This window comes from Callorhinus ursinus, unplaced genomic scaffold (assembly GCF_003265705.2).
Source record: "Callorhinus ursinus isolate GAN/ISIS: 27379988/994484 unplaced genomic scaffold, GSC_fseal_2.0 scaffold38, whole genome shotgun sequence".
Lineage (NCBI taxonomy): Eukaryota > Metazoa > Chordata > Mammalia > Carnivora > Otariidae > Callorhinus > Callorhinus ursinus.
Window position 1 is genome coordinate 2,054,940 of NW_027397100.1, and position 27,187 is coordinate 2,082,126.

The 27,187-nt window shown below is 46.3% G+C and overlaps 3 protein-coding genes across 5 annotated transcripts in view; 1 reads left to right on the forward strand and 2 right to left on the reverse strand.

Annotated features, from left to right (window-relative positions):
• Nucleotides 1-26,457, reverse strand: part of DBNDD2 (dysbindin domain containing 2) — a 37,976-nt gene extending 11,519 nt beyond the window's left edge. The window contains exons 1-2 of the mRNA XM_073880352.1: nucleotides 26,408-26,457; nucleotides 24,277-24,344 (exon numbers count right to left, since the gene is read on the reverse strand). The gene's annotated coding sequence lies outside the window, so the exon portion shown is untranslated. The remainder of the gene's footprint in view (nucleotides 1-24,276; nucleotides 24,345-26,407) is intronic.
• SYS1 (SYS1 golgi trafficking protein) lies at nucleotides 1-26,537 on the reverse strand. Of its 2 annotated transcripts, none has more exons than XM_073880357.1 (4): nucleotides 26,408-26,537; nucleotides 25,955-26,194; nucleotides 24,277-24,344; nucleotides 1-92 (listed from the first exon to the last, which is right to left on the reverse strand). In XM_073880357.1, coding segments are annotated over exons 2-4 (231 nt in total). In that variant the 5' UTR covers nucleotides 26,117-26,194; nucleotides 26,408-26,537; the 3' UTR covers nucleotides 1-91. The 2 variants fall into 2 exon arrangements, with proteins under 2 accessions (XP_073736458.1, XP_025731172.1); XM_025875387.2 differs by lacking the exon at nucleotides 1-92 and adding an exon at nucleotides 21,850-23,085.
• Nucleotides 12,980-16,517, forward strand: TP53TG5 (TP53 target 5). 2 transcript variants are annotated; one of them, XM_025875381.2, is made up of 5 exons: nucleotides 12,980-13,113; nucleotides 13,361-13,432; nucleotides 13,596-13,726; nucleotides 15,192-15,699; nucleotides 16,391-16,517. In XM_025875381.2, exons 1-4 carry the CDS (start codon nucleotides 13,066-13,068, stop codon nucleotides 15,676-15,678), a joined length of 738 nt encoding a protein of 245 aa, XP_025731166.1. In that variant the 5' UTR covers nucleotides 12,980-13,065; the 3' UTR covers nucleotides 15,679-15,699; nucleotides 16,391-16,517. The 2 variants fall into 2 exon arrangements, with proteins under 2 accessions (XP_025731166.1, XP_073736457.1); XM_073880356.1 differs by lacking the exon at nucleotides 12,980-13,113 and having other exon boundaries at nucleotides 13,277-13,432.
• Nucleotides 26,538-27,187: the final 650 nt, after the last annotated feature.

The window sequence follows — 27,187 nt, forward strand, 5'->3', positions numbered from 1 at the left end:
ACCTTGATTTTTGGACTCTTGGCCTCCAGTACTGTGTGAAGATAAACTTCTATAGTTTTAAGCCATCAAGCCAGTTGTTACAGCAGGCAGGTCTAGGAAATTAATACAGAAACCAAAATTCAAACAACAACAATAACAATAACAACAACAACAACAAAAACCTTACTGGAGAGGCTCAATAGAACAATGGAGATAACGTATGAAAGGATCGGTGAATTTGAAGAGAGAACAGTAGAAATGATCCAATCTGAAAAAGAGAAAATTATAGTAATAAAGAAACAAAGAAAGTACAGAGCCTTAGGAACCTGTGAGACAATAACAAAAGATTTTAACATTTGTGTCACTGGAGTCCCAGATGGAGAGGAAAAGGAAGTGAAGCTGAAAAAACATTCAAGAAAATAATGGCTGAAATTTTCCCAAATTCGACAAAGACCTGAACCTACAGGTTCAAGAAGCTGACTGAATCTCCAACATAAATCCAAATAAATCCATGATAACACTTTTGAAAAATTAAGTCAAAGAAAGAATCTTGAAGGCATTTAGAGAAATGATATCTTACCAATAGGAGAACAACAGTTCAGTTGCAGCAGGTTCTCAATGATCCATGGAGGCCAGAACAAAAGTGGCACAACATTTTTAAGTAGTGAAGGAAAACACACAACATTTTTAAGTAGTGAAGGAAAACAAAGTCAATCCAGAGTGCTTGACAAAGACTCTCTCCTTGACCAAACTCTACCCGGGCTCCTCTGAGCCGACCAGGCCTTAACCTTGGTTTATAAAGACTTGAACAAACACTAACATAGTTTCTAACAGCTCAAGGCTGAATCCCTAGGATGACCCCAGACCCCTTAAAGTGTCTGCCTAAGAAAACTCAAGGCTGCCAAATGAATTCACTGTTCCAGCCAACCCCTGAAGACAGGGTCCCTGTCTCCCAACAGCAAGATACACATCTTCTATGGGAGGGTAGGAGCTAGCAAACCTAGATGGGTTTCACATGGACCAATATCCCCTTTCTGCTTTCTGTAAATTTTTACTTCCTTAACTCTACACAGTACCCCCCTCACTCCCTCCTTGTTCTCAAATTCCTTTAAGATGCTGAGTCATCTCTGTACAAATCAAAGTTGAGTTCAGTTCACACTGGATTCTTTTTCCTATTACAACAGTATACTACTGATCAAAATCTGTCCATTCTACTTTAAATAATTTGTTTATCTCTGACATGCTGTACCCAGCAAGAAGACTTTTTAGGAATGAGAAATCAAGACGTTCTCAAATGAAAGAAATACTGAAAGAATTTGTTGTCTGAAGACCTACCCTAAAAGAATGACCAAAGAGGGCACCTGGCTGGCTCAATCTGTGGAATGTGTAACTCTTGATCTCAGGGTTGTGAATTTGAGCCCCACATTGGGTGTAGAGATTACTTTAAAAAATAAAATCTTAAAAAAAGAAAGAAAACACCATAGATTAAATAAAAAACAGAATCCTAAAGAATGTTCAATTCATACAGGAAGGGTGGAAAAATGGAACAGAGGAATGAAAAACAGAGGAAACAAACAATAAAATGGCAAACAGAAACACTAAGATACAAATAATTACATGAACAGGAAATGGCCTAAATATATCATTAAAAAGTGAGAGACCTGCAAAATAGAATATGAAAAAATGACCCAAATATAAGCTGTCAACAAGAAATTCACTTCAGGTATAATGACATAGGTAAGTTGAAAGTAAAAGGATTGAAAAAGATATGCCATACAAACATTAATCAAAAGACAGCAGGATCTGCCATCTTAATATCAGATAAAAGAAAATCAGGGAAAAGAGGTTACATTACATAATGACAGCAGGGGCAAACCATGAGGAAGACAAAGCAATCCTAAATGTATAGGAGTCAAACTGGTAGAACCGAAAGGAGAAACAGACAAATCCACTATCAGAGCTGGAGACTTCAATACATCTCTAAAATACGGATAGAGGGGCACCTGGGTGGCTCAGTCAGTTAAGAGTCTGCCTTCGGTTCAGGTCATGATCCCAGGGTCCTAGGATAGAGCCCCGCATCGGGCTCCCTGCTCAGCAGAGAGCCTGCTTCTCCCTCTCCCTCTGCTGCTCCCCCTGCTTGTGCTCTCTCTCTGTCAAATAAACAAATAAAAACTTAAAAAAATAAAATAAAATACTGGTAGAAATACTAAGCAGAAAAGCAGCAGAATATGTACTTAACAAAAGAACTTAACAAAACCATCATCCAGAAGGATGTAATTGACATTTAGAGAACACCCAACAACAAGAGCAAGACACACATTCTTTTCAAGTGCCCATGAAGCATTCACCCCAACAGACAATATCCTAAGTCCAAAGACAACCTCAAGAGACTTAAAGCAATCAAAATTATACAGTGTGTGTTCCCTTGACCACAATGGAATCAAACAGATCCAAATCAGTAACAGAGAGGTGATAGGAAATACTCCAAACACATGGAAATTAAACAACATACTCCTAAAAAAATCTGTGGGTCAAAGTGAAGATCTCAACAACATTTTTTAAAATTTAGCTGAATGCAAAGTATCAAAATATGTGGGGCACAGTTAAGGCCATGCTGAAAGGGAAATTTACAGTACTAAATGTTTACTTTCAAAGGAAGAAAGACCTCCAACTAATAATCTAAGTTCCTGCCTTAAACTAGAATCAGAAGAGCAAAAATCCCAAAGAACTGAAAATAGAAAAACAATAGAGAAAATCAAAGAAACAAAAAGCTGGTTCTTTGGAAAGATCTATAAAATGGACAAACATCTAACAAGATTGACAAAGGAAAAAAAAGAAAGAGAAGTCCTAAACTGTCAATTTCATGAGTGCAACAGAGGATATCCTTATGGGCTCCCAGACATTAAAGAGACAATAAGGGTCTACAAAGAACAACTCTACACACATAAGTTTGCAATTTAGATGAAAAGAACTAAATCCTCAAAAAGTACAAACTGCCAAAACTCACCCAATATGAAATAGATCATAAAAACAGCTCTATAACTATTAAAGAAATTGAATTTGTAGTCAATGCAACACACAGACACACACACCTCCCTCTTGAAAAAGAAATATCCAGCACCAGATAGTTTCACTGGAGAAATCTACCCAACACTTATTAGAAGGATTAATTAGAAGAATTAATACCAATTCTATACGATCTCTTTTAGAAAATGGAATAGGAAGGAACACTTCTCAATGTAATTTTAAGAGGTTAGTATTACCAAACCAAAGACAGTACCAAAACAAAACAAAACACCGCACAATAGACACATTTCATCTAAGTTATCAAATTTGAGGGCATGGAGTTGTTCCTGATATTCCTTTATTATCCTTTTGATGTCCCTAGGATCAGTAGTTGTGGCCTCTCTTAAATTTCTGATATTGGTAATTTGTGTCTTCTTTCTTTTTTTCTTGGTTAGGTTGGCTAGAGGTCTGTTGATTTTATTTACTTTTTCAAAGAACAACTTGTGGGGTTCATTGATTTTCTCTGTTGTGTTCCTGTTTTCAATTTCACTGATTTCTGCTCTAATTTTTATTATTTTTCTTTTCCTTGCTTTAGGCTTAAACTGCCCTTCTTTCTCTAGTTTTATAAGGTGAAAGTTTAGATTGATTTCTGATATTTCCTCTTTTCCAATATATGCACTAGTGCTATAAATTTCCCTCTAAGCACTGTTTTTACTGCACCCTACACTTTGGGTAAGTTGTCTTTTCACTTTCATTTAGTTAAAAAAAAATTTTTTTAAGATTTTATTTACTTGTTTTTGGAGAGAGAGAGAGAGAGAGCATGTGAGGGTGGGATGGGGGGTGGGAGAGGCAGAGGGAGAGAGAGAATCTCAAGCAGACTCCCTGCTGATAGTAGAGCCCTACATGGGGCTCAGTCTCATGACCCCAAGATCATGACCTGAGCCAAAATCAAGAGCTTAGCCGACTGAACCACCCAGACACCCCTAGTTCAAAATATATTTAAGTTTCTCTTGAGATTTCTTCTGTGATCCATTGTTATTTAGTAATGTATTGTTTAATCCCCAAATATCTCAGACTTTTCCAGCTATGTGTTATTGGTCTCTAATTTAATTCCATTGTGGTTTGAGAACATACTTTGTATGATTTCTATTCTTTTAAATCTGTTCAGGTGTGTTTTATGGCTCAGAATGTGGTCTATCATGAATGTTCCATTCTTAATTAGAATATATTTAGGCCATTCACATTTAAAGTGATTACTGATATAATTGCCATAACAGTGACCATGTTTATAACTGTTTTCTATTTGTTGTACTTGTTCTTTATTTCTTTTTCTTTCTTCCCCTCTTTTTCTGCTTTCTTTTATTTTGAGCATTTTATGTGATTCTATTTTTCTCTCCTTTCTTAGCCTATCAATTACACTTCTTTTAAAAAAAATTTAGTCATTTCCCTAGAGTCTATAATATATATTTACAACTATTTTAAGTCTACTCTCAAATAACACTATACCAGTTCAAGGGTAGTGCAGGTACTATATAAAGGACCCAGGGCCCTCACAAAAATAGACACAAAAATCTTCAACAAAATATTAGCAAAACTTCAATCCAAAAATATATACAAAGAATTAAACACCAAAATCAAGTGAGATTTGGGGCACCTGAGTGGCTCAGACAGTTAAGCCTCTGCCTTTAGCTCAGGTCATAATCCCAGGGTCCTGGATTTGAGCCCCACGTCCTGGGATCGAGCCCCATGTTGGGTTCCCTGCTCGGCAGGGAGCCTACTTCTCCCTCTCCATCTGCCTCTCCCCCTGCTCATGCTCTCTCTCTCTCTCTCATAAAAAAAAAAAAAAACCCAAGTGGGATTTATTCAGGTATGCAGGCCTAGTTCAACATTCAAATATCAATTAATATAATCTACCATAGTAAATAACTAAAGAAGAAAAAAATCACGTGACCATATCAACTGATGCAGAAAACCATTAGGCAAAATCCAATGTCCATTATTATAAAAACTCTCAACAAACTAGGACTAGAGGGTAACTTTGAACTGGATAAAGAGCATCTACAGAAAACCTACAGCTAACATCATATTTACTGGTGAAAGATAAGATCAAGAACAAGCCAAGGATGACTGTTCTCATCACCTTTATGCAACATGGTAATGGAATTTCTACTCAGCAAAATAAAACCAAAAAAGGAAATTAAAGGCATATAGGTGAGAAAAAATATTTCAAATCACATATATTACAAAGGCCTCAAATCTTAAAATACATAAAGAACTCTCAAAACTCAACAGCAAACAAATAATCCAATTAGAAAATGGGCAAAAGACAGATATTTCACCAAAGAGGATACAGTGGTGGCAAATAACACATTAAAATATGTTAAGCATGAATAGCCATTAGGGAAATGCAAATTAAAACCATGATGAGATAGCACTACATACTTACTAGAATAGTTTTAAAAAAGTAGTGACCATACCAAAAGCAGGTCAGGATACAGAGAAAACAGATCATTAATATGTTGCTGGTGGGAATGTAAAATAATATAGCCACTATGGAAAATAGTTTGTGTCTTCTTAAAAAACTAAGCAGACACCATATGATCTAGCGATTGCACTCTTTGGCATTTATTACTGAGAAATCAAAACTATGTTCATACAAAAACCTATACATGAATGTTCACAGCAGCTTTACTTGTAATAGCTCTAAATTAGCAACAATTCAAATGTTCTTCAGTGAGTGAATAGTTAAACAAATTGTGGTACATTCCATACTATGGAATAAAACTCAGCAAAAAAAAGGGGGGGGGAACAAATTATTGATACATGCAACAACTGGGTAGATATTGAGGGTATTTTCTGAGTGAAAAAAAGCCAAACTTGTAATGTTACATACTGTAAAATTCCATTTCTATAACATTCTTGAAATAACAAAATTGTAGAAATGAAGAGGGGTTGCCAGAGGGTAGGGTGGGAGGAAAGAGGGGTGGGTATGGCTACAAAGAGCAGGAAGAAGCCTTGGGATGATACAACGGTTTTGTATCTAGATTGTGGTGGTGATTACATGAATCAACAAGTGGTTTTGGTGTTATAATGTAGTTGTGTAAGATGTTACCCTTGGGGGAAAATGAGTGAAAGTTCATAGAACCTCCATGCATATATCTTTTTGGGATTTTCTGTTAACCTACAGTGATTTTTTAAGTTTATAAAAGGAACTATTGATACAGCAACAACCTGGACGGATCTCAAGAGCATTATGCTGAGTGAAAAAAGCCCATCTCGAAAGGTCACATACTGTATGATTCTATTCACATAACATTCTTGAAATGACAAAATTATAGAGATGGAAAACAAATTACTGGTTTCTAAAGATTAGGGATGGTATGACAGGGAGGGGGACAGATAGCACAAGGGAGATCTTAGTGGTGATGGAACACATACACACAAGTGAATGCATGTAAAACTGCTAAAATCTGAATTAGGTCTGTGGATTGTACAATATCAATTTCCTGGTTTTCATATTGTATATATTGTAAGGTGCCACCCCTAGAGGAAACTGTACTACTTTTGCAACTCCCTACAGATCTATAATCATTTCAAAATTTACAAAAATAATTGAGAAAAATTAAAAGAGGCCTTTGAACCTCAAAATTTTACTGGCAGGAAGCATGTTGAGAAAATGACTCAACTGCAAATGTGCCCAAAAAAGAAAGGATAACTCAGAACAAAAGTCCAAGGAACAGAGTCAAAATCTTAGTAGGATTTTGTGTAGAAATCAACAAGCTGATTTGAAAATTCATAAGGAAAGACAAATTTTGAAAAGAACAGAAGGGGTGCCTGGCTGGCTCAGTCAGAAGAGCATGCCACTCTTGATCTCGGGGTTATGAGTTTGAGCCCCATGTTGGGTGTAGAGATTACTTAAATAAATAAACTTAAAAAAAAAAAAAGAACAGGAAAGTTAGAGAACCCACTATCTAATTTTGAGTGTTATTATAAAGTGCTATGGTAATCAAGACAGATTATAAGACATACTGTAAAGGAATCCAGATAGTATGATACTGGCAAAGGATAGATATATAAATCAAAGAAACAGAACAGAATCTAGAAATATATCCATACATATATGGTCAATTGACTGTTGAGAAAAGTGCGAAGGAATTCAAAGGAAAGAGGACAGTCTTTTCAACAAATTGCGTAGGAATAACTAGATATCCATACAGAAGAATCTTGATCCTATATACAAAAATTATTGCAAAATAAATATCCAAGGACGCGTAGGTGGCTCAGTCGGTTAAGCATCTGCCTTCAGCTCAGGTCATGATCCCAGGGTCCTGGAATCGAGTTCTGCATTGGGCTCCTTGCTCAGCGGAGAGCCTGCTTCTCCCTCTGCTTGCCGCCCCCCTGCTTGTGCACTCTCTCTCTATCAAATAAATAAAGAAAATATTTTAAAGATTTATTGATTTATTGATTTATTTGACAGAGAGAGACAGTGAGAGAGGGAACACAGGCAGGGGGAGCAGGAGATGGAGAAATAAATAAAATCTTATAAAAAAAATTAATGCAAAATGAGTCATTGACCTAAATTTAAAAACCTGAAAATATAAAATGTTGAGGAGAAAACATAGGAGTAAGCCTTACTGATTTGGGGCTAAACAAATATTTCTCAGATACGACACCAAAAGCATAATCCGTTAAAAAAAACCTGATAAATTGGACTTCATCAAAATTAAGAATCTGCTCTTCAAAAGGCAGTTAAGAAAACGAAAAGATAAACCAGAGACTGCAGAAAATACTTGTAAAATCATATGTCTGACAAAGGGATCCAGAATTTACAAAGAACTCTCAAATTTAATAGTATGAAAAACAACCCAAGTTTTATTATTTTTTTAAGTAGGCTCCACACCCAGTGTGGAGCCCAACGTGGGGCTCCAACCCACAACTCCAAGATCAACACCCCAGCCGAGATCAAGAGTCAGATGCCCAACTGACTGAACCAGCCAGGCACCTCAAAAACAACTCAATTTTTAAAAATGGGCAAAAGACCTGAACAGACACTTCCCCAGAAGATATAAATAGATGGCAAATTAGCATATGAAAAGATGCTCAAGATTATTAGTCATTAGGGAAATATCAATTAACACTACCCTGAGATACCACTACATACCTACTAGAATGGCTTTTTAAAAAACACAACCTGGGATGCCTGGGTGGCTCAGTGAGTTGAGCAGCTGACTCTTGGTTTCTGCTCAGGTCACGATCTCGCAGTTGAGAGATCAAGCCCTGCATCAGGCTCTGCACTCAGTGCAGAGTCTGCTTCAGATTCTCTCTCTCTTTCCCACTCATGCGTCTCTCTCAAAGTTAATTAATTAATTAATTTAAAAAACACAACCTAACAGTACCAAGTGCTGCCCAGGATGTGTAGCAAATAGACCTGCCCCACACTGCTGGCAGGAATATAAAACAGAATGACTACTTTGGAAAACTGTTTGGCAGTTTCTTACTAAGTTAAACATACCATTGCCATGGTATCCAGAAGTCCCACTCCTAGTATTCACTCAAGTGAAATAAAAACTTATTCCCACAAAAACCTGCACACAAATGCTTTTGGTAATCTTATTCAGAACTGCCAAAACCCAGCCCAGATGTCCTTCAATGATTAGGTAACACACAGTAGCATAGTCATCAGTGAAATACTACTCAGCAACAAAAAGAAACAAACTACCGCTACCCTCTGAGATGTGCTCATCCAGATTCTTTCTGGAATCTGAAAGAACTCCAGATTCAAAAGGCTCTGCACTGCGGGATTCTATTCATATGATGGTCTGGAAAAGGCAAAGCTGTAGGGCCTGAAAAACAAATTAGCTATTGCCAGGGCTGGGAGGGGGAGGGGGTTAACGGCAAAGAGATCGCATGGGGGAACTTGAGGGGATTACAAAACATTCTATATGTTGATTGTGGTGGTTTGCACTTGTCAAAACTCATGGAACTGTTCACTAAAATGGATGAATTTTACTGTATTAAAAGATATCCCAATAAACGTGACTTTAAAGAATCTAAAGCGCAAACTATGAAAGGAAACAAATAAAACAAGAGTGGAACCTCACACCCTATGGATGGCTGCTATCGAGGAAGAAGAAGGAGGAGGGGGAGGAGGAGAAGGAGAAGGAGGAGAAGGGGAAGAGGAAGTAGAAGAAAATATGTGTTGGTGAAGATGTGGAGAAACCGGAACCCTTGTGCCCTGTCGGTGGAAATGCACAATGGTGCAGCCACTATAGAAAACAGCGTGACAGTTCGTCAAAAAATTAAAAATAGAATTACCATATCATCCAGCTATTTGTGGGTATATACCCCAAAATAATTTAAAGCAGGGTCTCAAAGAGATCTTTATACACCCGTGTTCCTAGCAGCATTATTCACAATAGCCAAAAAAGGTGGAAGCAATCCAAGTGTCCATGGATAGATGAATAAACAAAATATGGTATAAAATAGAGTATTATTCCGCCTTAAAAAAGGAAGAAAATTCTGACACAGGCTATGACATGGATGGCCCTTGAGGACACTATGCTAAGTGAAATAAGTCAGACACAAAAAGACAACTATTGTATGATTCCACTTACACGAGGTACTTAGAGCAGTCACATTTCTAGAGGCAGAGAGCAGAAGGGTGATTGCCAGGGCCTCGGAGGAGGGGGAAATGGGGAGATGATGTTTTATGGGTACTGAGCTTCAGTTTTGCAAGATGAAAAAGAGTTCTGGAGATGGATGGTGGTGATGGTTGCACAACAGTGGGAATGTGTTTAACTCTACTAAGCTGTATACTTAAAAATGGTTAAGTTGGTAAATTTTATGTGTATTTTGCCACAACTAAGGAGAAAAAGACTGGTGGTTTTCCACTCAAGAGCCTTGGAGTTGGTCCACAAGGCTATGTGTCATTGAATAAGTCTCTCTCCCCACCAGTGGGTTTCCTGTGATGGAAGGACCAAACAAGACGGAACATGGAAAATTGCTGTGGGAGTCTCTGCTGGGGTAGAGTCTGGACATGGAGAACTCCCTGCCCTGTGGGGTTGAAATGCTCAGACAGACACCACTTCCGAGGGAGGGGACCACATGAGGGGGAAAGCGTGGACTAGAGCAGAGTGGCAGGGCCGGCCGGGCCAGGCCCCCGGCACCAAATCTGGCCACCTTGCCTTGGCTGCCAGAGCCCTTTCAGGGGGTCCCCGGACCTTCAGGACAAACTCCAAGCATCCTGGTGGTAAAGCCCTGAACAGTCAGCCACTGGCACTCTTGGCCCCTCTTTTCTACTCTAGCAACACATAACTGTTCATAATTCTTTTCCACACCTATGTTTTCAAAATTCCCTGTTTTGAGAATGCCCTGCCTACCTCACACCCCTTTGCCTGGCCAACTTCTACTCCTTCATTCCTCATTACCGTGTCTACGAAGACTTATCTGACCTCCTCAGGCTGGTCTTCTGTAGTCCAACGGCCCCTGGGATTACCTTTGTCATTGATAATGCTGTTTACTTCACTTTTTCAAAAAATACTTATTGTGACCTACCAGGCTCTAGGGGTTTATCAATGAATAGAACAGACAAAACTCTCTGCCCTTGAAGAGCCCATATTCTAGTGGTACTTCCCCCCCAGGCCGGTGAACTTCTTGAGAGGAGTCATGCTCTGCCTATAATGTGGCTATCCTGAGTGTGTAGCACACGGTGGGTTCCCAGGCCCTTGGCACCCGGGGGCTGAGTGGCAGTTGTAGATGATCCTGATACAGCCCACCAGAGTCCAGGTGGTAAGGGCTGAAATCATGCCGGCATGAAGAGTGGTGCCTGAGCAGGAAGAGGAGCCAGAAGTAGTGGGTTGGACAGAAGGGAGAGGGAGCGTCCCCCACAGCTTCCCTCTCGAGTCACCTCCAGGTTTCTTGCCTGGGTACAGCATGTTAACCTCCCCCCTTCACCCTAATAATAAAGGACATTGACATGGATGAAGCTGTTCTGTAGCCTCGGCTTGGTGTGTCACCCCTAAAAGGCAGAGCTAAGCACCCCCTGCACACATACACCTCTTTGCCCTAGAGGTAGTACAGTGGAGAGTTCGGTTCCCACGCTCGGTTGGGTATCAGACTGGCTGGCTGACTGGGGTGGTGCCAGGAAGCTGTTCTTCACAGGCTCTTCCACTCATTGCTGCGGCCGGCTGGGCAGATCCTTCCGAGCAGCCCTCGTCTGTCCCAACCCTTCACCACCACCCCCTCCCTGCCCCCATCTCCTGCCATGGCCAGTCTGCCCTTCCCTCACCTCCTTCAGGTTCCTGCTCAAATCTCATCTGGTTGGCGAAAGCTGCCCATTCCAGCCTTTTTAATACTATCAAACCTTCTACCTTTGCTCTCCCTTGACCCTTGGCCCTGTTTACTTTTCTCCCCACACTTATTTCCCTCTGACATGACAGTGGTGTCCTGGAACTGACTCGTAAGGGCTTGCAAAAGCCTATTATGCTTCTACGAACTCTGCTGACTGGTCGTTAAGCATAGCGATCATTAAAAATCAAATTATACAAACTTAAGTTAATGATGTTATAAACAAAGGTGAAAAATGCTCAAACTCATCACTTTCCAATTGTTTGCTACCTTTTGCTACTATCTATGTTCTTGAGAGTCTTCACATCTGGGGAACTGCAGTAGCTGTAACGGCACGCTACCATGCCTTTCCATTCAACTCTGCCTTCAGTGACATCACACTGGTAGCTTGAAATCAGCCTGGTAGGAGTTTTTGCCCCAGAGGCACAGGTACTTGTAATAAATCAGGTTTTGATTTATTATTTTGTTGACTGTCTACACCAGGGTTTGATCATGGGCCCAATCTAATCCAACTATCTTTGTAAATAAAGTTTTATTGCAACACAGCCATGCCTACTCATTTGCATAGCAACTGTGGCTGCTTTCACACCACAACGGCAGAGCTGAGCACATACAGCCTGCAAAGCCTGACGTATTTACTATCTTGCCCTTTACAGAAGAAATTTGCTGACCCCTGGTCTAGCCTTAAGAGACTAATGGAGATGTTAATAATACAATTAAATGTAAACACATATGTCCCGTCTATAGCTAGTACATCGTAAATAGCACACCACAAAAAAAATTTGAGAAAATATACTTCTGGTATTTGAAAACTCTGATCCAATACAGCAGATAATTTGATATGTCACTGATGAGTGAGTGAAATTCAAGCATTTTTATTCTTTCACTTTTGTACTTTCTTCTTCCTCTTTAGTGTTAAGTGAAAATGTCAACATTTATGTTGGTGCTACATTTGTTCATCCATTGCAACCACAGGTTGGTTATGGATATGAGTTAGGCAAAATCCAAGAAAAACATACTTTAAGAATGAACTGGCTCTTTGGAATTTACAACAAAGAGTACTGTAGAATTTTATTATTTTAGATTTCTATCAGTACAATTTATAATACACACACACATAGATGAACATTTTGTTTCAGAGAGCCAAATGTTAAACATTTACAAGCACACACAATGTTTTGTTTTCCCTCCACTAGAATGTAATTCCTTGAGGGTAAGAATTGTCTTTTATTTCAGTGCTTAGAATAACAAACGTAGCAGGTGCACGGTCAACATATGACACGGATGAACAGATGAACATAGTTGGGAATGCCTGGTTTCATGCGTTCACTGTCAGACCTTAAATTTCCAGCTCCACCATTATCCAGCTGTGTGGCCTTGAGTAAATTACTTAACCTCTTTGAACCTTGGCTTCTTTATTTAAAAAGAGGAGATAATTCTCTTACCTCACAGGGAGGTGTTGACAATATATGCCTCTGTCTGGTACCTACTAGGTTTTTCCACAGATGGGGAGTTTCCTCCTCCCCCTCCACCCCTGCCACACACATACTCCTTGGAGACCCAGCCCTGCTGCTGTCACAAATTTCAGTGATGTCACAGCTCCCCTCCCTGGGAGCTCCAGCACAGCCATCCTGATGGCCAGCCTGAGTGCTGGCCGAATTGAGAGGGGCAGGGAGCAGGGGGTGCCTGGTACCAGTCTTGCTCCACCTGTCCTTGAGGTCTCACAGCCCCAGTATGAGTCCATCAGCAAAGAAGAGGCCCAAGAATAGAATGGTTTCCAAGGTTGGACTTGGAAGTGGACACAGAGGGGGCTGGACCACACCCAGAGCAGGGTGGGGGCGGGAGGGAGAGGTGAAGGGTGAAGGGAGGTCAGGAGAGTTGGAATGGTTTCCCCATTTCTGCCCCCAAACCAAGGTGACAAAACTCCCAAAGGGTGGTCAAACCCATGCTCAGCCAAATGGAGAAGCATAGTGGAGGCATCTGGGGGGATTCCTCCTGTGTTAGTGCACTCTCTCCCTCTGTCTCTCAGATACAAGATGAAGAACCACAGGATAAGATACCACAACCTGTCAAAGTAATCAGGCGGAACCGACTTAAGATGGTGAGATGCCCCATTTTGGTCCTTCCTAGTTGCCAGTCTTGTAGTGACCCAAGAGTCCCCAGGCCCAGCTCTGAATGGAGTTGAGCCAAAGTTGAGGTGGGGTGTGGGAGGCTACCCCAAGAAAGCTGAAGCTTCTGTTTTCCTGGTTTCTCGACCCTGGCAGGTATTAAAAAATTTGTCGCTCTTGAAGCTGCTCAAGAGCTCAAACCCCCGGATCCAAGAACTGCATAGCCTGGCCAAAACGTGTTGGAATTCACTGCTCAGAGTTCCGAAGATCCTTGGGATCTCCACTGGGTGAGCTCGGCACACCCCTGGCCCCCACCACAGACCCAATGACTACCTTTACTAGGAACAGGCACTGTCTATCTATGCTGACAAATTTAGAAAACCTAATTTTCACAAAGGCTCTGTGACAAAGGTATTGATTAACCCTATTTTACTGGTGGGAAGCCGAGGCTCAAGAGACGCAGTGACTTGTCCCAGCTAACAAAAGTGGTAAGTGGCAGAGCTAGGATTTGAAGCCATTCCTGCGTGATATCAGAGTTGTCGTCCTAACCATGGTCACAGTCATCCAATAATGGGACTAACCACCAACTGGGGCACCACCCAGGCAAGAGGGGCCACTCCTCCTCAAATCCACACAACCCAGAGATTCACCTGCAGACCCGTCATCTTGCTGAGGCTCGGCTTCCTCATAAATCACATCAGAATATTAAGAAAGTTGACATTTATTAGGCATCTGCTAAGTACTTCACAAGCTTTTCCCGTTTAGTTAATTCTTCACAGCATTCCTATTAGGTAGACAGAGTTACCCCAGTTTTACATACGATGAAACTAAAGCTTTGAGCGGTAAAATGTCTTGCCCCAAATCAGGCAGATGGTAAGAGGCACAAGCAAATTTGAACCCCGGTTTGTCGGCCTTGAAAGCCTGTGCTCGCCAAGCCACTCTGCCACTTCACTGCCTCCTACTTTGTGGGGCTGGTGTGAGGGTCCCGGGCCTGATGCACAACAGACACTCAGTGGTGGTAATTATCAGTGGTACTGGCATTATGTGGAGCCTGAGTCCTCATGCCGCTCCACACACACTCAGCTAGGACAATGCTGTGCTTTACAGAAGACTCAGTCTATTACACACACCCTTGGGGCAAGTCTCCTTCTAGCACTAGAAGGCTAACGCCCCCCCTCGGAGCTCCTTTCTCTGAGCTGGCCACCTCGGACGCGCGGGCAATCAGTTAACACTGGGCTGGAAGGGTCAGGCCTCTCTCGTCCCATAGTTTTCCAGCCTGTTTAAAGCAGCAGAACCTCTCTTCGAGTATCCTTCCTCAGGCCCCAATTGTGTTGGGCAGAAAGGTATCCTGCCCTCACCCTGCCCCTCCCCAGGGTGGGGAGGGCATTTGAGAGGTCTCCTCAGAAACTTAAGGTTTCTTGGAGCACAGTTTGAAAACACTGGACTAGTTCACCCCATCAACTGAAATCCAGAGAGGCGGAACCCTGGCCAGTGGCCCACACAGACAACATCTAGTCCTAGGTGTCCTAACCACTGGCCACTGCCTCTTGCCTCCCCAGCCAGGAGGACTCCTTCCCCAGGCCATTATCACCTCCCCTGCCTCCAGGCACAAGGCCTCTGGGGGTGAAGTTTCTTTTCCGGGCCTCTGCAGCTTTCCCCCCTGAGCTGGCTGTATAGCAGTGGTCTCAGGGTGGGGCCGGGGGACCAGGGCCCTCATCCTGCTCTGCTGACTGCCTTCCCTCCCTGTGCTAGGAGCAGCAGCGTCTGCGATAGAGTGGAACAAGATAACGAAGAGCTCCAAGAGGCTGGATGCCCCAGGAAGATACCGGAATTAGAGTGCCCAGGGGAGCCCCAGGTGGGGTTGGGGGGGAGGAACAGGGCGCACCAGCCACCGGTGGCAGTGCACCAGAGCGAGGAGCAGGTGGAGCCTGAGCTCCCAAGGACATCGAAGGGTCATGACCTGACCACTTACCCTGGAGCCCAGGGGAAGCAATCACCCACTGGGGATGCCCGCATTGTCTTCCTGAAGACCTACCAGCACAGAACTCCCATGGGGGACAAGAAGCAGATGGAAGCAGCTGACCAGTGGATCTGGTTTGAGGGGCTGCCCACACGAATCCACCTCCCAGGGCCTCGGGTGATGTGCAGATCATCCGCCCTGCGCTGGGTCAAGCGCTGCTGTACCCGCTTCTGCTCTGCATCGCTTGAGCTACCTATGTGCCATCCATACAGAGTATGACAACACCACTGCCCGGCTGGGGTGAGACACAGGCCGAAGCCAGGCTTGGAACTGGGCCTGAGTCAGAGGCTCAGGATCCAGACTCTTGGGGGCTGTGGCTAGCTAGCAGTGCTAGGGGGAGACCCCTCCCTCAGGCCCAGAGAGGGGGAAACCATTGATGGAGTCCACACAGCAGGGTGGTGGGTAGGCTGGGGCCTCTCGAGATCCAAACAGGGGCTCTGGGGAGGGGCACTGGAAGTGGGGGTTCTGAGGTGGGTCATCTCACTGCCTGGAGGCCTCAGGAGGGTCCACAATTGCTATGGCTCAGAATCTCAGTCAGGAGTCTGAGTAAGGGAGTTCAGGGATTTCCAAATGTTGGGGGAAGGGGGAGCAGTCAAGTAGAGCTCTGCCATATCCCATCCCCTCTTAGACCAAATCACCACCCCACGTTTCATTTATTTATGCTTCAAATAAGATTTACTCTGAACAAAAAGTTGCTTAGCAAAAAAGAAAGAAAACAAAATACTCCACCCTTCCATGAGAGAACTGAGGTCCCAAGAGAGGAAGGGATGAAGGGCTTGGGGGTCCCGCTGAAAGGGAGGCTTGCCCTTCACAAAACCCGGATGCCCAACCTGCAGGACTTCAGCGGGCCCTGGTCCCTGAGCCCTCTCCCCATGCGGCAGCGCCCCCTGGCGGCCTTCTTAGCTCCTAACACCGAGGTCTCTGCTCACAGGTGGCGTGACCTTGGACGGGAGCCAGAGGTGTGAGGTGAGGGTGGAGATGGCGCAATCATCTAAGCGGGAGGGATGGGCGGGCAAATTCACGAGTCTACAAATAAAATCTCCCATTGGGAACTGAAGAATAGTACTGCCGGCTCTGCCTGTTTGGGGCTGGAAAGGATGGAGAGAGGAAAGAGGCCCTCGACCGAGGTGGGGAGGGAAAGTGTGCATCACCATTTTAGCTTTCTTCCACCCCATTCCCAGGCCCCTAAGGTCAGTCTAGAACGTGGCACACAGAAACCAGCAAGCCGCACCCCTCCCCACCCCTGCGAGCTGGCCTCCGGAAGAGGACACTTTATGAAGTCATAGAAGGTACTTTCTGGGTGCCAGATGCTTCACAATGGCCCTGCAAGCCAACAAGGTGAGAGACCGTGGCCCCGAGACAGAAGGTGACTTGGCCAGGCTCACGCGTCTAGGAGGTGGCGGGGCCAGAACTCTAATCTAAAACTGCTGGCTGCTCCCCATTCCATTTTCCGAAGAAAGGAAAAAGGCACAAGGGAGCATCCATCCAGCCCGTCATTCACGTGCATTGCGCCCCGTTATTGCAACGTTGGGTGTCAACAAATGGGTGTCACCTTGGCCTCGAAATGTGTCCCGCCTGGGTCGAGGAAAGCACCCAGTCAGGCCCAGTGTCCGCACTTCGACTCGATAGCTCCCGTGCGACACGACATGCCCAACCCCCAATCCCGAATCCCGGTCGACACCATCGAGTTGGGGTCGCCCTCTGTCGGCAGGAGCCATAGCCCTGAACGTGCAGCTGGGGAGAGGAAAACCCAGGGAACCCGGGCCTTCTGGGGATCTTCCCCTGGAGGCAGGCTGCACGGAGTGGCACCCTCAAGAAAGCAGCGCAGCCATCAAGGGGTGCAGAGCCTTCCCGGGAGGAACCCAGGCCGTGGTGGAGATGGCCGGTGCGGGAGGAAGATGGGAGGGGTTCCCCCGAAACGCACCGCATTAGCCCTGGGCAGCGCCGCCAGCCCGAGCCTGCCAGCGCGGGGCTTCTCGGGGCTGCCCAGCCCGGCTTGGCTCCTGCGAGCCTACGCGCGTCTCCCCCGCGTCCGCCCACCGCGCCGCTTCCCGCGCCGCCTCCACCTGGCAAGCTCCACTCCAAGCTGTCTTCCCGCTGGTCTTGCACTCCGGCCCAACTCCTGGGTAGTCGCCATTTCGGTTTCCTTGCTGGGCATCATCAGTCCCAGCAGTCTTCGAAAATCACCCCTACTCGCTCTTTCACCCTCGGCACCCTCCTTTCCGTCAACCTTTGCGCGAACGTCTGTCTGTGCGCGCTATGCAGGCTATCAGGGCAGCGCGCTCCCAACCAAAACACACCGGCTTGGCGACCCCCTGCACTAGTCTTCCTGGGAGCCCCAAGTGGGGACCTGAAAGGCGTGGGCCTGGGTAAGATTGGCAGCTTCCACTTTGCCACAAAGGGAGACAAGAGTTGGGCCCAAGAACAGCAGTTGGATGGGCCGTGCCTGTGTGCTGAGGCTAGGATCCCTCATGTCCAGAGCGCCACTGGGGGTAGGGGCAAGGATGCAGGCTACAGTGTGAATGACTCCCAGCAGTGCACTCTTTCCAGCCTTACCACCCCCACCCCCTGACCTGAGCCGGCACTTGGGCCTCAGACAACCTGCCTCCCACGATCCCACAGCTGGGGCCCTCCCATTACCACCTTCCCTGTGCTTGACTACTACAATCTGAGGCTCCTCTTCTGGGCTCAGTTAGATCCTGCTTTGGGCAGGAGGCTGCAACAGATCTCAGTGATCAGAGGACACCACCCCCAGAAACGGCTCCCTACCAGTTAACTCGGGGGAAAATTAAAATGTTTGATTCAGAGTGACTTTTAAGAAGTCACATGACCTCTCTGAGCCTATTTCATCCGTTCATAAAACAGGGATACTAGTATCAATTCCACAGGGCTTCCAGCAAATCAGGCTTGATATAGGTGAAGCCAGTTTGTGGGGTGTTGGACAAATGTCTGTCCTTTTCCTGCCTCCTCCCTGGCCCTGTGCCACAATAAAGCTCCTTGTGTCTCTCATGAGCACCCACCTAACTGCTCACCTTTAAGGGAATTAGCTGCTTGTTAAAAAGCCAATCTTATGTTCACATTCACAACCTTTTGCTATAATGACATCTGGATTCCAGAGACTGTCCCTCTCCTATTCTGGATCACTTACCACAAAACATGCCTGGAACGTGAAGAGGATGAGGCTGTTGAGGCAGAGAGGCCTAGCTTCTCATCAGCTCTGTGATGTTAGGAAAAGTTTATTCCTAATCTTCAGTTTCTCTGTCTGCAAAATGGGAAAATAATGGTACCTATCTCATTGGATTAATTAAGAATACACAGAAGTCACTCTGCAACGGATGACACATAGGAGCACAGTACTTGGTAGCTGCACCCCGATCACAGGCAAACCTGTTCCCCAACTAACAGGTGCAAACACTGAGGCTGGGAAGAAAGGTGTCTCCTCTGTAAAAAGAGGAGAGATGCGTCAGTGGCCCAGTAACTTTAACTGCTTAGATTTCTGGATCACTTCCTACACACCAGGAACTGTGCTAAGCTTTACACTAGCTATCTCACTGAATCCTCACAACACAGGGAAGTACTAGCTTATCCTCATTTTACAAACAAGGAAACCAAGGTAAGGGGAAGTCAAGCAGCTTATCTAAGTCCTCACAGCTAGTAACAGGGCCCAGGATTTAACCTTGCACTCCGCTCTCTTAAGTCCCATAGCCTTGTGGCCCTGCCTTTTTTTTTTTTTTAAGTAGGCACCACACCCAGCATGGAGCCCAGCACAGGGCTTGATCTCATGACCCTGAGATCAAGACCCGGGCTGAGATCCAGAGTCGGATGCTTAACCGACCAAGTCACCCAAGTGCCCCAGGCCCCTACAATTCTGTCTTGCCCATAGCATAGCAGGACAGGGATCCAAACTCTTAGCAAACTCTACCCATTCCTGTCTCAATGCTGTTTTCACCACCACTTGCTACTCTCCTACAGAAAACCTCAAGCAAGGCTTTAATTCCCTCTCCACAGAGGGCCTCTCTTGTGCCCTGAATCTGCCCATACTCTACCTGGCCCTGAAGCTCTGTGTTCCTTGTGCTACAGATACAGGGAGGAGATCCATGTCTGTGCACGGACTGCCCCCTGGGACTGCCAGAGGAAGCTACTCTTATCAGGGAAGTCACTGAGCAGCTGAAAGTGCTTCCAGAAAAGACTGTTTGAATCGTGTACCCCATAGAATTCACGGGGGCCTGGAGCTTCCCACCCCACCCCCTGGTATCTGCTGGCTGCCATCCCGGCCTCCATTTGGCTCTGATCTGGACAGGGCTGCCTAGAACCGGCAGCTAGGGGCACTCTCTGAGCTAGATATCCCTTTCTCCTTTCCCAATTTCTCTTCGGGTCATAACTTTTCTGTGTACCAGTTATGCACTAGTCTCCACTTCTCTCTCCAAATGGAAGTTGAGGTAGTGGAGGGGTAGGGGTGTGGTGGATGAAAGGAGGTGCAGGCTTCAGACCCCCTAGGAAGTCAAGAGATACACCAACTCAGTGTCGGGGTGGAGGTAACTTTCCCTTATCCTTCGGAAATAAAAACATTTCCTACACTCATCCGTTCACTTGGGAATCTGTGGCCATATTTAATAGTCTACCAGTTCTAAGAAAGCTCACAATGTTTACAAAGCACTATATATCCTTTGTATTTAAAGCAATACAGTGGAAGGCAGAGGTGACAGTTTGTAAAATTAAAGAACTTGCACGTCCTTTAACTATTAATGTCTTCAGAATGAGTTTATTGTCAAAGCCAGAGCCCAAATCCTGGGTCTGCTAGTTCCTAACACGTAACCTTGGGCAAATGCCTTAGTTTCCTCATCTGTAAGATATAGATGGTATTTCCTACTTCTGAGGGTTGTTGTGAAGATTAAGAAAATAGCATGTAAAGCACTTAGCCCACTGCTGGACATCTATTAAGCACAGCTATTTATTACCAAAATGATAAACAGGGGTGCCTGGGTGGCGCAGCCAGCTGGGCATTGGACTCTTGGTTTCAGCTTGGGTTGTGATCTCAGGGTCGTGAGATCGAGCCCAACATCGGGCTCCGCACTCAGTACAGAGTCTGCTTGGGATTTTCTCTCTCTCTCTCTCTCTCTCTCCCTCCCTAAAATAAATAAATAAATCTTTAAAAAATACATATTAAAAATAAAATAAATAAAATGACAAACATGTCCCTGCCACTGCCCAGTTCTCTCTGGAACTTGCCTCTAGATAGTGCTTTTATTGTTATTTTAGAAAATCATAATTTTGGGGCAGCTGGGTGGCTCAGCCGGTTAAGCGTCTGCCTTCAGCTCAGGTCAGGATCCTGGGGTCCTGGGATCGAGCCCCACGTCAGGCTCCCTGCTCAGTGGGGAATCTGCTTCTTCCTCTGACTCTCCCCCCGGCTTGTGCTCTCTCTCTCTCAAATAAATAAAAAATTTTTAAAAATCATAATTTCATTAAGGTCACACATTTTTTCACCCCCAACTGTCATCCGGTTCCATCACTGTGTATTGTTGGAGAAAAAAAAACATTGGCTTCCCTGACTTCTGGCAATTTCCAAAAACCAAATTACCACTCAAGGGGCAAAGATTTATCATTACAGAAGATATGCAGAACAGGCACAGGTCTCTGAAGGAAACTCCCAAAGATGTGTGCCAATACAGCTGGAGCAACCAGCCCCCAGCTGACCAAGGGAGACAGCAGCCACATGATGTGTGCTCTGGTGATCTTCCCCAAATAACATTAGCCACATGCCTTTGTGGTTTGTGGTGTTGGGGGAAACCCACTAACCCAGGGGAAGTCACCTCAGTTGGTCTTATCTCCTGGACCCTGCAGCCAGGATTCAAGTCCCATTAACAAGCTGCTTCCTTCCAGCTTGGCCACAGCACACCTCTCCCCCACGCCCCCCTCAGCCAGGCACATTCACTCTCAAACCTTCATCCTGTCAGCTTCACCTCCCTACTCTGCAGGGCTATGAAAAAAAGTTTCGTGGGCAGAGAGCAAAACTCATCTGTGACACCCTAACACTACAAGCTGAAAGCTGCCCACACTCTTGGGCAGATTCCCAAGGACCCAAAGAGGAACACTGATGGTTTCAATACAGAAGTGGGTCTACACCAAGTGCGTTCCACTGAACACATTCAGAAATCACTGGCCAGAAAAAGGAAACTCAATCATGGCAGTTCACCCAAGGCAGAGCAGAGGTGGCTGCAGATGGAGGGGGCAGGACACAGGAATTCCCTGCACTTAGTACTTTAACCAAATGGAAGAACAACCTGCGGTCTAGAAGAGAAGGTGGCCTACTCATTCTCTATAGTTTCCCTGTCTGGCTGTGCAGGGCTCTCACTGGCCCAACCACGGCAGGACAAAGTAAGCACAGGCAGAACCGTGGAAAATACTGTATTTATGTACGTAGGAGGGACAGCTGCAAGCCCCTCACAGAGGACATGCCACCCCAAAGAGAAATCTTAGCAGCAAATTCCTATCTCCCTCAGCACTATCAGCGCAACCCAAGTTGGAAGGCGGGGCTTCCTGTCTCTGGGTACCCATCATACCCTTCCCACCGCAGAATTCCCAGGAAGGCAGGAAAAAGGAACTATTGCCAGAAGTGAGGTCTGGAGGGAGCTGGGGTGCCTAGTCATTCCTAGAGAAGAGACAGTGACTCTGTCACGAGGGGTGGACCAGGAGCGATGCTGGGACTCTTCTCTGGGTCCTAGGGCCTGCTCTGTTGAACGCTGGCAGCAGGTGGGGACCCAGCAGAGAGAACTGGAAAAAAGTCAGTCATGGGTTCATGGGTGTGCACACACAGGCGTGTGGCAGGACACAGGTTGTGCGTTTTCCTCGTGCTTGATGCCTCCATCTGCTCGTCCTCTCCCTGACAGCAGCCTAATACTTTGCACCTCTTTCTCTTTCTGTGGCTACAGATCCAGAAACTGCACGTTTCTCCAAACAGAATAGCTGCAGTTCAGCAACATGGCAAAGGTAACAGCTGTCCCTGGAAGGTAAGACAGATGACTAGAAGAGTGGTTTGCGCCAATCAGATATCCTTGATTTGGTTCTTTTTTAAAATAACAGGCTGGTGACAGGTATGGTGGCTCAAGAATGACATGGTTCCAATTCTGTTATTACCCTGACAGAGGTCCCCTTGCTGACCTCCCAGACAGCAAGGCTTCAGCCGACAGAGGCCATTCTTGCAGTTGTGGTCCTGACTGCTACCTGCCTTCTTGATGGGGCCTCACTATCTCTCCCACACCAACAGAGACTTCACATTTCCAGGGTTCCTCTCAGACCTGGGCTGGACCTCGACTGGAGGGTCTGAGCAGCCCAAGGTGTTGGGGGGTGGGGCCAAGTGCTCAGCCGGGTGTCCAAAGGACCCGATTCTAGACATTGGATTTAGGGGCTGAGTTGAGGGGGATCTCCTTGAGCTCCGTCCGCATGCACAGGTACTCCCCGATGACAGCCATGAGTGCAATGCACACGGCTTGGACCAGCCACCAGGTCAGCGCCGAGGGGAAACGGGAGCTGTAGAACCAGCAGCCCAGGAGGTGAAAGAAATGGACAGTGACAGTGAAATCCAGACACTGCTTCCCTCGCCGGATGAAGTACAGCAAGCCCAGGGCACTGTGGGGAGAGGACAGCAGTGAGTTGTCACTGGGTCGTCCTGGCCTTAGATCATTTGCGGAGTAGAGACAATTAGGATAACAGCATAGTGGTCAGAAGCAAATAAGAGAAGTGTGAAGCAAGGGTTACATTATTAGATGCCTAGAGAGAGCTAGCAGGTAACGCTGGGAGGGAAGAAAACGCTGGGTAGAAGAAAAACAAAAGTACAAGCTTGATGAGAAATAGTAACTGTCACTCAGGGGAATCCCAGGGACTGGTGGAGATTGCAGCACCCTGAAGCATACATGGGCCACTGAAAGTGGGGACAACAAGCTACTTGTAGCTGGGCAAATCCTCACGCTGGAAGGCTGGCCTGGAATCAAATGATCTTTCCATTTTTCAAGAGAAGCCAGAAATCTGGATATTTTTTTTTAATATATAAAATATCCTGACTTTCAACTAAGTGGAAAAATGTTTCAAACACCACTTGTGGGATGCCAAACAGAACATATCTAGGAGCCAAATTCAGGTCATAGTCAGCCCACCCATTTTTAATCCCAGTGTAAGGTCAAGAACAGTAATGTGCAAGGTGTTGTTCTAAGTACTTCCCATGAATGAATTCATTTAACGCTTACAACTATGAGATAGGTAATATTATTTGCCTCATTTACCTGATGAGGAAACCGGGGCCTAGATGGATCAACTTGTCGAAAGTCACTAGACTAGTGGGAAAGCTGAGATTCAAAGCCAAGATCTTAATCACTATGCTAAACTGCCTCTGCAGAGGCAGGCAATGGTCACAAATGGCCTTAAATGTTACCCAGTCAAACCCCTCAGGTGTACCGACCAAGAGCCCAAGGCCTAGAGAGGAGGGAAGTAATTTGGCCAATGGCACAGGTATCAAGAACAGAACCGACTTCTCCTGACGACCGGTCCAATCCCTTCCTCACCTCGTTCCACAACAGGGAAGTGATCTGAGATGGAAGCTATCCCACAGGCAGCATGCAGAGTGATGTTAAGAGCTTTTCAGCTAAGGCAAAATCGTGATGGAAGGAGCCCTATAATGCAATCAGTCCCAGAACTGGCCTTTGCCACCCACTTTCATCCACCACTCCCCAGGAACAAGTGCCAGCCTGTCTCATGTCTGGATTTAGGAAGTTAGTTCCAGTGTTGGGACCCCAAAAACTGGAGAGCAAAACTGGTGATACTCACCAGGTGAGGGCGTTGAGGATGAAGGACATCATGGAGAGCCGGCCTGGTGGGGTGGAAAAGCCCAGGATCTGAGGGGGAATCACAAATGGAAATATGCTGGAAAAGTGACTTGGCTTGGCAGAGCTCCAGGCTCCAGGACCTCCTAAGGAAAAAGCATTCTTCCCAGAGCACAGAAGACCACAGGGCCCTACGTATGTATGGCAGCCTATTTCCAACATGGCGCTTTCACAGACATCCACTAGGGTATCTCGTTTGACCCCAAACAGCAGCCGGGAAAAGACTTACAAAGGAGAAACAAAAGTTCAGAGACATTAAGAAACTTGCCCAAAGTGATACAGTAAGTAAACAGCAAGACTACGGACTATTACAGGGTTTGGCAAACTGAGGCCCCACCAATCAGACACCTAGTTTTGTAAATAAGGTCTTATGGAAACCCTACCATACCTATTTGCTTAGGACTATCTCTGGCTACTTTTGTACCACAATGGCGGAGTCGAGTAGTTGTGACCTAAAACCTTTACTATCTTTCCCTTTAAGGAAAGGTCTGCCAACCCCTGGTCTAGAACCCAGGTCTCCAGGTCGTGTGCATGAGATGGCTCTTCAACAAAGCCCAGGATTCCCACAGGCCCTTCCCAGGAGGACAGAAGCTCCTAGGAGACTGGGCACCCAGTGTGTGTGCAACTTCCACCACTCTCGAGACAATACTACTGAATACCAAACATCTGCCCAGCACTGTCAGTTTACAAAGGCCTCTGACTTTCATAATCTCCTGTAACCCTCACAACAACCTCGCAGAGCTATTGTTATTACTGTTACCTCTTTTCAGATAATACCTTGCCCAAGGGCTACACAGAGAATAAGCAGCAGGTGCAAAGATTCCATTCCCAATCTCCTGGCTCCGAGAGCTGGGCTCATTACCATACAACACAGCTGCTTCTCAGATGCAACCATCTCATAGCCCTCCATTACTTGATAAAGCACTTTCATCTTCCTAGGTACCTCTGGGGTCTCTGGGCCTCATAACATTTTTCTAATTATTCTGTCCAGTTTCCGGCAGAGAAAATAGGCTCAGAAAGGTGAAGCAACTTGCCCAAAGTCCCATGGCTAGTATATTTGGACCTAGATTGGACGCTAAACCTTCCTGAATCCAAAGTACAGACTCTTTGTATTGCAGTCCATGAGCTCTGCTACTGGTCTCACGATTTTGCAGACAGGAAAACTGAGGTTTAGAGGGGACAACAGTTGCCCCACATCACACAGGTAGTAAGCGTAATTTTAACTGAGGTCCAATTCCAAACTCTAGGCAGTTTCCATAATACCTCCATGAATGCTCGTTTATCCACCCTCCCCTCTCCAATTTGGCACCTGAGAATCTGGGGCCAGGAAAATGAAGTCACTTTTTCAGAGTGTCAGAGAGGAGATGCATCAGGTTGCCTGGAACACAGGCTTATTCTTTATGATATCCAGGTCCTTTCCTTTGTACTAATAATCTGCCTCTGTTGTCAGTGGTTTCATTCTATGGATGGGGCACCTGAGGCTCAGAAAGAAGAGGTACCTTTCCCAGGGTCACAAAGTGAGAAGGTGGTCCAGGCACGTCTAGATCCCGGGCGGGGGGGTCGGACCCACAAAAACACCCCGCGAGGCCGAGGCTCCGCCCGCACCGGCCAGGGTACCCTACCTCGGCGTCGAACATCTGGTCCAGCGAGGGGGTGCTGCGCACCAGCCCGTCCACCAGCGCCAGCCACAGGCCCAGCGAGCCGTAATAGACGGTCTGCATGAGGACGATCTGCGACAGGATCAACAACGGGTCCCACACGTAGCTGCGGAACTGGCCCGCCATGCCGGCCCTTGGGGCCCGGCCGCCACCCGGGGCCTGGGTCAGCGCCGCCGCGCCATGGGTCCGGGGCCGCCCTGGCACCTGCGAGGACACACGCCGGGCCTCAGCCAGCCGGCCGTCACCATGGCAACGCCGCCCCGCCCGGGAGGAGGGACTGAGACAGAGGCGGCGAGCCCATTCCGGGAGTGGGGGTGAGGGCGGGGCGGACAGACCCATTGCCAGAGTGAGGAGAAATCCTGCCCATTCCGGCTGCTCAGGCCCGCCCGTCCGCAGGCTCCTTTGGGGTTCACTCACCGGTGACGGACTCGAGGGTCGAAGCGTCCGAGCGCGGCCCAGTCTCACCGGCTGGCCCCCCAAACCGCGATGACAGACAGGACCATGGAGGAGAAGCCCTACCGGCCTAGAGAGGCAAAGGTCCAGCGACGGCGGCAGCAGCGGCAGCGACGGCGTAGGAAGAAAGTGTTTCCGGGGACGGCGGTGGAGGGGGCGGGGCCGAGAGTGCGCAGGCGTAGTGGGTGCAATCTTTGGCCAAACCACCTAGACCCGCGTACCGGCCGCCGGGAAGCGAAGTGTGCACATGCGCAAGATGAAGAGTGAAGGCGAACGGGAAGTGAGGCACGGAGCGGTAGAGCTTGCGTGCCCTCTACAGGGGAATCTTGAAGAAAAGGGGGGCAACCTGGAGAGTAGGGAGAGGGGTGGGCAAGAACCAGAGAAAGATGTTTAGGAATTACGGAGTCTCTAAATGTAGATTGTGTTTTTTGTCTCCTAGTTAAAGTCTGGGATAACTTTTAAGTGAACCAGCCAGCCCTTCCACACAGGGCTTTGCCACTGTTCCCGTTTTTACAGATGATTAAGGGTCGGAGAAGGAAAGCAACGTACTGCCTCAAATACATAGAGTTAGTGACAGTCAGGAGTAGAATTCACGAGCCAACATCGCAGCGCTGATTTCGTGTTACTGGGTGCCAGGAGGGTTTGGACACGTACGAATCCCTGCCCTCTGACCCAACCTAATTATTAGGAGGCAAAGTAGTGGGTGCTTTATAACATGGGTTTCCGTTTATATTTATATATACA

Bases quoted from the DNA above. Each gene is read 5' to 3' on its own strand.
- TP53TG5 (XM_073880356.1), top strand. From the start codon at position 13,277: ATGCTCAGCCAAATGGAGAAGCATAGTGGAGGCATCTGGGGGGATTCC. The intron at 13,433-13,595 runs GTGAGATGCCCC...CGACCCTGGCAG, and splicing joins GGCGGAACCGACTTAAGATG to GTATTAAAAAATTTGTCGCT. The intron at 13,727-15,191 runs GTGAGCTCGGCA...TCCCTGTGCTAG, and splicing joins ATCCTTGGGATCTCCACTGG to GAGCAGCAGCGTCTGCGATA.
- SYS1 (XM_025875387.2), bottom strand. From the start codon at position 26,116: ATGGCGGGCCAGTTCCGCAGCTACGTGTGGGACCCGTTGTTGATCCTG. The intron at 24,345-25,954 runs GTAGGGTACCCT...ATTCCCCCTCAG, and splicing joins ACCAGATGTTCGACGCCGAG to ATCCTGGGCTTTTCCACCCC. The intron at 23,086-24,276 runs GTGAGTATCACC...CTCTCCCCACAG, and splicing joins ATCCTCAACGCCCTCACCTG to TGCCCTGGGCTTGCTGTACT.